Source organism: Loxodonta africana, chromosome 16 (assembly GCF_030014295.1).
Source record: "Loxodonta africana isolate mLoxAfr1 chromosome 16, mLoxAfr1.hap2, whole genome shotgun sequence".
Classification (NCBI taxonomy): domain Eukaryota; kingdom Metazoa; phylum Chordata; class Mammalia; order Proboscidea; family Elephantidae; genus Loxodonta; species Loxodonta africana.
Window position 1 is genome coordinate 31,356,421 of NC_087357.1, and position 9,990 is coordinate 31,366,410.

A 9,990-nucleotide genomic window follows, 5' to 3' on the forward strand; every position below is an offset into this window, starting at 1 on the left:
GAAACTTATTTTGGTATAATAATGATAAGAGTAAACATTCTATGAGTTCTTCATGCTAGGCATCACTTTTACACGTGTTAGTTCATCAAATCACAAACAGCCCTTAGAAGTAGAATCCATTATTATTCCCATTTTACAGAGGAGAAAACTAAAATCTAAAAAGGTTACGTAAATATAGAATTAGCATGTTGATGTTGTTAGGTGCTGTCGAGTTGGTTTTGACTCATAGTGACCCTATGTACAACAGAATGAAACACTGTGTGGTCCTGTGCCATCTTCACAACTATGTTTGAGCCCATTGTTGTAACCACTGTGTCAAATCATCTTGTTGAGGGTCTTCCTCTTTCTTGCTGACCCTCTACTTTGGGAGAATTACTCTCTACTTTTGGAAGAATTACCATATGACCCAGCAAAGTATAGACTCAGCTGAAAACAGGGATTCAAAAGACACTTGTACATGAATGTTCATAGCAGTATTATTCACAACAGCCAAAAGGTAAAAATAACCTAAATGTCCATCAACAGATGAATGGATAAACAAAATGTGGTACATGTATACAAAGGAATATTATTCCATCTTAAAAAGGAATGAAGCTCTAATGCATGCTACAGCGTGGGTGAACCTTGAAAACATTATGCTAAGTGAAATAAGCCAGACACAAAAGGACAAATATAGTATGATTCCATTTATGTAGAAGGGACAGATTCATAGGGTTAGAACATAGATTAGAGGTTACCAGAAGCTGGGGTGAGGGAAAGTGGGGAGCTACTGCTTAATAAGGACAGAGTTTCTGTGTGGGATGATGAAAAGTTTTAGGAACAGTGGTAATGGTTGTACCCACCACTCACGTGCTGAGCAAATAATCTGAGAAGCTGGACTATATGAAGAAGAATGCGGCATCAGGATTGGAGGAAGACTCATTAACAACCGGCGATATGCAGATGGCACAACATTGCTTGCTGAAAGTGAAGAGGACTTGAAGCACTTAACTGATGAAGATCAAAGACTGTAGCCTTCAGTATGGGTTATACCTTAACATAAATAAAATGAAAATCTTCACAACTGGACCAATAAGCAGCATCATGATAAATAAAAGGTTGAAGTTGTCAAGGATTTCATTTTATTTGGATCCATAATCAATGCCCATGGAAGCAACCTTCAAGAAATCAAATGAAATAACCTCGTATTTAGAACTTTGTTTGAACAGATTGACAATTGTTACAGGCAGAGCATTAGCCCTTTAGTTGCCCAAAATGATTTCTAACAAGAATTTGGATGTAATAAACGATAAAGTGGAAACTCTTGGTTTTACTAGATCGTCCCTCTCTTTCTCTTGAGTCAGTTTAAAAGCAGTTTATATTGGATTCCAAAATATTGCATCATTTTACTATTCAAATCCCAAAGGAAATAAGGTAGTATGTGTTATAGATTTAAAATCATATAAAAAAATATTGAATTAAAAAAAAATCTAATGACAGTGAGTAGCGTCTGGGGTCTTAAAAGCTTGTTAATGGCCTGTCTTGGTTATCTAGTGCTGCTATAACAGAAATAGCACAATTGGATGGCTTCAACAAAGAGAAGTTTATTTCTCTCACGCTAGAAGTCCAAATTCAGGGTGTCATCTTCAGGGGAAGGCTTTCTCTCTCTGTCAGCCTTCTCATCAATCTTCCCCCAGGCTAGTAGTTTGTCTATGCAGGGACCCCAGGTCCAAAGGATGCGCTCTGCTCCCAGCCCTGCTTTCTTGGTAGCCTGAGGTCCCCCAACTCTCTGCTTGCTTGCCTTTCCTTTTATCTCCTATAAGATAAAAGGTGGTGCAGGCCACACCCCAGGGAAACTCCCTTTACATTGCATCAGGGATACAACCTTAGTACGGGTGCTACAATCCCACCCTAATCCTCTTTAACGTAAAATTACAATCACAAAATGGAGGACAACCACACAATACTGAGAATCGTGGCCAAGCCAAACTGGTATACACATTTTTGGGGGATATAATTCAATCCATGACACAGCCATCTAAGATACTCCACTGGTCTTACCCCATCAGGAAAAAAGAGCGAATGAAAACACAAGGGAAAGATTAGTCCAAAGGTCTAATGGACCACAACTACAATAGCCTCCACCAGACTGAGTCCAACACAACTAGATGGTGCCTGGCTGTCACCACTGACTGCTCTGACAGGGATCACAATAGAGGGTCCTGGACAGAGCTGGAGAAAAATGTAGAACAAAATTCTAACTCACAAAAAAAGGCCAGACTTACTGGCCTGACAGAGACTGGAGAAACCCCGAGAGTACGGCCCCTGGACACCCTTTTAGCTCAGTAATGAAGTTCCTCCTGAGGTTCACCCTTCAGCCCAAGATTAGACAGGTGCCATAAAATAAAACGAGACTAAAGGGGCACACCAGTCAAGGGGCAAGGACTAGAAGGCAGTAGGGGACAGGAAAGCTGGTAATAGGGAACCCAAGGTAGAAGGGAGGGCTTTGACATGTAGTGGGGTTGTTAACCAATGTCATAAAACAATAGGTGTACTAATTGTTTAATGAGAAACTAGTTCCATAAACCTTCATCTACAATACAATAATAAAAAATTTAAAAAGAGAAAGAAAGCAAACGAGGTTTTGTGTTGGGCAAATCTGCTGCACAAGACATTTTTGTACTATTAAGAATATGTCAGTTTGAGGACTAAGGTGCACCTGACCCAAGCTAAAGTATTTTCAATTGCCTCATGTGCATGTGAAAGCTGGACAATGAATAAGGAAGACTGAAGAAGAATAGATGCCTTTGAATTGTGTTGGCAAATAATATTGAATATACAATGGACTGCCAAAAGAGTGAACAAATCTGTCTTGGAAGAAGTACAACCAGAATGCTCTTTAGAAGGGAAAATGGTGAGACTTCTTGTGTACTTTGGACATGTTATCAGGAGGAACCTTTCCCTGGAGAAGGACCTCATGCTTTGTGAAGTAGAGGATCAGCAAAAAAGAGGAAGACCCCTCAACGAAATGGATTGACACAGTGGCTGCAACAATGGGCTTAAGCATAACAATGATTGTGAGGATGGGGCAGGACCAGGCAGAGTTTTGTTCAGTTGTACATAAGGTCACTATGAGTTAGAACCAACTCGATGGCACCTAACAACAACAACATTTTAAAATAATATATATATATTTTTTAAAGATTAAGAAACCCACCCAAGGCCATATAGCCAGGAAGTAGCCAGGCTAAAAATTTAACCCAAACCTATCTGACGGTAAGGCCCATGCTCTCAGTCCCTGGGCTTCATTCTATCTGGAAAAAGCAGCAAACAGGGGTTAGGACACCTGGATTCTTACTGTCACTATCTTATGTGACCTTATACAAATCTGACCTTTCAAGGCCTCACTTTCCTCAGCTGTTAGATGACATAACTAGATATCCTCCACAGTTCCTGCTGGTCGTAGCCCTTCCAGTCCTTGTCATCTGTGCTTTGGTTTTGATTTTAAAATGTGGAAAATCCCAAGCCTTGATTCATGACCCAGGTACCATTTGCTTCTGCACACTCTGGAGATATCCATGGACAGACAGCTCCAGAGAGGGGGACCAGCTGTCCTTTCATGGCCCGGCCCCTCCCTCCGGGGTTTGCCATGAAATTGAGCCAGCCCTTGAGGAGGCTCCACTCCCCGTTCCTCTCCCCATTCTGGAAGAGGGCTCAGGCTTGGCATTGTTCCAGGATAAACTTCCACAAGGCAAGAGATAGCACAAAGTCAAGGTGAAGGGCAGATCAGTCTTTAAAAAGTCCTCCTTATACCCCAGTGTAACTGTAACTCTTCACTCCACAGCTGTCCATCCTGCCCACCGGCACCCAGCCATCATGTGGGAGCTCTTGGCTGTCTTGCTGCTCACCCTAGTTTATTACTTTTGGCCCAAGATAAGGCGCCCTGGTGCCAAGTACCCCAAGAGCCTCCCGTTCCTGCCCCTGGTGGGCAGCCTGCCTTTCCTCCCTCGACATGGACATCCTCACATCAATTTCTTCAAGCTGCAGAAAAAATATGGCCCCATCTATTCTTTTCGTCTGGGTACCGCAACTTATGTGGTTGTCGGCCAGTACCAGCTGGCCAGGGAGGTGCTCATCAAGAAAGGCAGAGAATTCTCCGGGCGACCCAATGTGGTAAGCAGTGCCCATCCTACCTCATCCCTCACTGCCCTTTGGGGTTGTTCAGTTCTTTAGGCAAGACCATGGCTGGAATGACCCTTTCAGCTTCAACAACCTATAATTCTTCCAAAGACAGACTTGCAAGGGGATGGCAGAGGAACAGCTCTTCAGACCCCATGCAGCCTCTAAACTGGGCAGAAAAAATTAAAGGAGGCCTCCTTTTCCAGGCTGCTCAGGAGGAGGGGTGGGGTGGGGACACTGGCCTGAGGGGGTCAGGAAGTTCTCATTGCAGTCAAGTCTCCCCTGAGCCGGATGATTATCTCTCTGGGCCCAGACTTCCCTAATTAAATGAGATTATGGATTTAAAACCCTTAGCCCAGTGCCCAGCACAGTATGTGCTCAATAAATAACCATTGCTCAATGTGCTCAATAAATAACCATTGCTCAATGTGCTCAATAAATAACCATTATTAATGTTACCCCTTGTCTGGAACTGGGTTAGTTATTACTGTCCTCTGTGGGAAGGTGCTAGGAGAAGTAGCCTGGCTCTTGAAGGGCTGGGATTGCAGTTTTCCTAGAGCAGCCTACAGCTGCTCCAGCTGATAGGGGGCTGACCCGTGGTAGCATTTCAAGGATGCTGATGGCCCTACTGAGCGGGCTTGTGGTGCTTCTGGGGAGGCACTCACCACACAGAAACACTTCCAGTGCTCTGCTGCTGACTGCTCCCCTAAGCACCCAGGCAGGCCCCCAGCCAGCCTCTCAATTTTGACCTGGCCTAGGGTTGACTCATTTTTCCGTGGACCAGTCAGCCAGGTCTGCTGACCAACAGCCTCGCTCTCACCTCTACTGAGCCCTTCTCCCCAGGGCAGAGAGGATGGAGGGGGCTGAGTCATATGGGGTTTGGGGGTCAAGGAATGGAAGAGGTGAGGCTTTGGACCCTTGCACTTTTTGGGGTGCCTTTTTTTTTTTTTTGGAAGAGGTGGCTCAGTGCAAGCCCAGACTGGGTAAACAAGACACTCACACACATGGCCTTGTAAGTAGACAGGTAAACAATAAGGAGGTGAGCTGTGCCTTTAGCACCCACCCCCACCCCCCTACCCAGGGAAAGGTAGAGGCCTTGGCAGCCCTCAGTCTCTACAAGCTGGCCTGCTTCCTGCCCTCAGGACTGGCACAATTCAGGGGGTTTATCCCATTCACACTACCCTCCCCAATTAAAAACTGATGAAAAAAGAGAGGCCTAGAGATTACACTGTCAGTGAACTGAACACCCAGTACTCCTGTATTTTAATTCAGTGTTCTTTCTTTCTCCTCACTGTACTGTCACTCTGATGGAATTGGGAGTAGGAGAGTCACGCCCTGCCCTGTCAAAAGCTTACAGTCATGGTGGAGCAGAGCAGGCATATTCCCATGTAGGGGTCAGCATGGTGGGTACCTGCCTTCTTCCCCAGGAAGGGGAAGAGGTGCAGGAGGCCCAGGGCAAGGGCAAGGTGAGTGGCGTCTGACTCCTACATCCTTGTCTGTGCTCCAAAGCTAACTCTGGCAATGGTGTCAAACAACCAAAAAGGCGTCGCCTTTGCCGACAGTGGTCCCCACTGGCAGCTACATAGAAAGCTGGTGCAGGCTGCGTTTACCCTGTTCAAGGACGGCCACCAGAGGCTAGAGAAGATCAGTGAGTACTTGGCTAGACCCTGGGGCTGGGCCTGGATCCCACAGGGACTGCTGTGTTTCTTGAGGGTGGAGGAAAGGTGGATTAGGCAGGGGAAGGGGGTTATGGGTGGTTCTGGCCAGTGTTTTCTTGACCACCACTGCCATCTAGTGGCCATCTGTTATCTGTTCCCTGCCTTGGTTAAGATGCCCTTCTCTTCCCTCAGTACTTAAGGAAATCAGCTCATTATGTGATTTCCTGGCCAACCAGAATGGACAGTCTATAGATATATCGTTACCTGTCTTCCTGGCTGTGACCAACATGATCTCCATGTTCTGCTTCAACTCTTCCTACACGTATGATGATCCTGATCTGCATGTCATAAAAATGTACAATGAAATCATCCTGGAGAATCTGGACACCCACAGTCTGGTGGATATCTTCCCCTGCTTGAAGGTGAGGATGAAGCCAGACCCACCTTCACACTCCAGCAGACCCTGACAGTGTCCCCAATTCTTCTTCTTACTGCCCAGCTCCAGACCCATCTTTTTCCTGATCACCCCAGCCACAGTGACCTCTACCTCCTCTGACCTTCACCACTTCTCTACATAAGTAGATTTAGCTTTTTAACCATGCATTTTAATATTCACAATAATGTATTTCATTTATTGAGCTATCACTATGTCTAAGTATTAAGGACTCTACACACACTAATCGTTGAATTCCCCTGAAAGGTGAGTTTTATTATCCCCATCGTGCAGATGAGAAAACTGGCTCAGTGATATTGAGGAATTTGCCTGAGCAGAGTCTACTGAGAGGACCCTCGATCAGTGCTTGATGTTTGATTGAATGGGGAGAAGTGGAGACCACAACCTCCACCCTTGTTTAGAATTTTGCTATTGGGCATTGATCCCATTCTGTGTTCCCACCTTGTCTTCCATCTTGGCTGAAGGTTGGGTTTGGAGTGGGAACTCTCCAGAGACAGAAAGCTAGGCTCTGCTTCCAGGAGAGATTCTGGTAGTTGGAGAAGTAAATTGGTAGAGGGATGGACTGGACATTTCTTTCTACTTCATAGATTTTCCCCTTCAAATCCCTGCAAATGATGAAGAATGCTGTTAAAATACGAAGTGAACTGATGCATAAAACCATAGAAGAATACAAGGTAAGTGATGGAGCAGAAGGGAGTATGAGTTAGATCGAAAGTGCCATGAGAGCAGGGTTGGGGTCCATTTTGGATACTACAGGGTCTCCAGTACCTAGCAGAGAGTCTGGCACATAGTAGGTACTCAGTGAAAACTGAATTAATGAATGGAGATGGGGAAGTTAGGAAATGAAGAGGATCCTAGAAGGGACCCACCTGCCCCCCAAATTTAAAGAGGGCCCAGTGCCTCCACAAGCTCATAGGTCTCACCCAGCCCCATCTACTCCCTCAATTCTAAGGTAGAAAAGGTCTTTGTATGTCCACTCTGGGATGGAAGTACAGTGTGAGCATTGTGGATGAGACTCTTTCCTTACCACTGTCTCCCAATTTCACCTAACTCAGGAGAAATTCAGCAGTGACTCTATCACTAACCTGCTAGACATACTGATCCAAGCCAAGATGAGCTCAGACAATAACAATGATGGCCCAGACCAGGATTCAAAGATGCTTTCTCAAGAACACATTATTGCCACCATGATGGACATCTTCGGGGCTGGTGTGGAGACCACTACCTCTGTGATGAAGTGGACTGTGGCCTTCCTGCTGCACAACCCTCAGGTGGTCTTCTTCCCATTCCTGTCTTCCTATCCCATCCTTGACCCCAGCCAGCCCTACCTCTGGGTTCCAGAGAGAGGAAGCGGCAATACCCAATAGCTCAGGCCTTCTATGCAGAAGGACTGGGCTGCCCCAGCCCTCACCCAAGCAGTGGCTGGCTCTGGCCCCAGGGTAGAGCTGCCTCAACTTTTGGAAGTAGGGCCTGGGCTGTAAAGCCATCACTGGAAAGAATTTGGGACAGGCTCTTCTGAATGTGACAATAGGATTCTTCCTAGCCTTAAGCATGGTGGTCATATCCACCCTTCTCTGGTCCTCAGGTGAAGAAAAAGATCCAGGAGGAGATTGACCAGAACATAGGTTTTAGTCGCACACCAACTCTGAGTGACCGGAACCACCTCGTTCTGCTGGAGGCCACCATCCGAGAGGTGCTACGCATCCGACCTATAGCTCCCCTCCTCACCCCCCACATGGCTTCCACTGACTCCAGGTATGCCTTCCTTCCCAATGACATCCAGCCCTATGATGCATCCAACACTGCTTGCTAGGCCCCCAGCCCCCAGCCTGCTGGGCAACCTATGTATAGTCAACCACTGACTACTACAAATCACCCCACCCATAACCCTACTAATCTATTAATCACTATACCCACCACCCACTGCCACTACTCCACAGCTCCACCTGACCTCCCTCAGAGGCTGCCGACAGCCCTGGAGCCGTGCTCTGGGATGAAAGACTGGGGCGCCCTATGCTCCTACCCAGGCCAGAAGCTGTAGCACATATATGCACCAGCTCAAAATGCACAGCCACATGCCCTGACACAAACCTCCATGTACCCAGATGTTAATACATAAATGCTTTGTCAGGACAACAGGGCTAGAAAAGGGCTGGATTCATATTCTACCTGGCAGAGGCCGAGGAAAAGATGAAGGAGTGGGAATGAGAGAAGTAAAGGGCTCTTTTCCCCCAGGGGTGGGGAAATGAGCAGGAAGGGGAGGGCAATCTTGCAGCTCCCTTTTTTCCTCTCCCTCTCTGGGGCAGCATTGGTGAGTTTACCATTGACAAAGGCACAAATGTTATCATCAATTTGTGGGCACTGCATCACAGTGAGAAGGAGTGGCACCAGCCGGACCAGTTCATGCCTGGTGAGTCCCTGTCCTGCCCTGCTGCCAGGCCACACAGCCAGCCTGGACTCTGTGTCCCCCACCCCAGCACCCCTTCCCCTCTGCCCAGCTTGCTACTAGAAAACCCTTGGTTCCAACCATATGGACCTATAGACATTCCCATCCTACCTCAGACTTAGCCTAATTCCCACTGCTGGGTTTCCCACCTCCTCCCTCTACCAACTGAAAATGTCCTCTTCCAACAAACCCTCTAGGCATATGCTTCCCCATTAAGTCTGTCTCCTTACCCCTTGGATAGTGGTACTTGGATCTGTTAACACTACCTCCTTTCCATCCTTCCTGAACCTTTCAATTCCCCTGTGTAATTAAGGGCTACTTGAGAGCAGGGCTGTACCTCTCCTTAGGCTGGGGCTCCCAGGCAGGGCCATATCTCCCCCTCCATCAGGACAGAGGTACACTTTCCTTATTCCTGCCCTGGCCCAACTGATGCCTCCCCACTCCCACAGAGCGCTTCTTGGACCCAACCGGGTGCCAGCTCATCTCACCAACATTGAGCTACTTGCCCTTTGGGGCGGGACCCCGCTCCTGCCTAGGTGAGATCCTGGCCCGCCAGGAGCTCTTCCTCTTCCTGTCCTGGGTGCTCCAGAGGTTTGACCTGGAGGTGCCGGATGATGGGCAGCTACCCTCCTTGGAGGGCAATCCCAAGGCGGTCTTTCTGATCAGCAACTTCAAAGTGAAGGTCAAGGTGCGCGAGGCCTGGAGGGAAGCCCATGCTGAGGGTAGTGCCTAGAGGCTGTGCCAAGCCCCATGACTTTGCCCATTCAATCCAGTAACTGCTGGCCTGCTGCATAGAATTAGAGTTGCTGCCTCCCTACTCTTCCCATCCATCCCACCCTGCCTTCTTTGCCAGCACATAGCACTGATAGTGACATGCATAAATGAAAATTTTTCAGAAGCTCCCTGAGTAGCTCACTGATTTGTTCACTCATTTTTTCAATAAATATTTTATCGAGCACCTACAATGTGCCACTCTGTTAAAGGACACTCAAGCTCCCTGGTCTCATGAAGCTTACATTATAGTAAGGGCTGACAAGTAAATAAGAATTTCAGAGACTGATGAGTGCTTTGAAGTCCATTGTTCTGGGTGATGTGATAAGAGAATGGCCCACACGAGGGGTGGCCACTTTAGACAAGTGGCCAAGGAAGGTGTCAAGACCTGGGAGAAGTTCCACTCCCCAGGGAACAGCAAGTGAGAAGGTCTCAAGGTGGGAGGGAAGGTCAGTATGGCTAGTGTAGAGCAAATGAGGGGGAGTGGTACCCAATGAGGTCAG

The 9,990-nt window shown here is 47.2% G+C and overlaps 1 protein-coding gene across 1 annotated transcript; it reads left to right on the top strand.

Moving 5' to 3' along the window:
* Positions 1-3,855: 3,855 nt before the first annotated feature.
* LOC100660963 (steroid 17-alpha-hydroxylase/17,20 lyase) lies at positions 3,856-9,449 on the top strand. The gene is made up of 8 exons (XM_003408963.3): positions 3,856-4,152; positions 5,668-5,806; positions 6,009-6,238; positions 6,858-6,944; positions 7,326-7,541; positions 7,856-8,025; positions 8,577-8,680; positions 9,166-9,449. Exons 1-8 carry the CDS (start codon positions 3,856-3,858, stop codon positions 9,447-9,449), a joined length of 1,527 nt encoding a protein of 508 aa, XP_003409011.1.
* Positions 9,450-9,990: the final 541 nt, after the last annotated feature.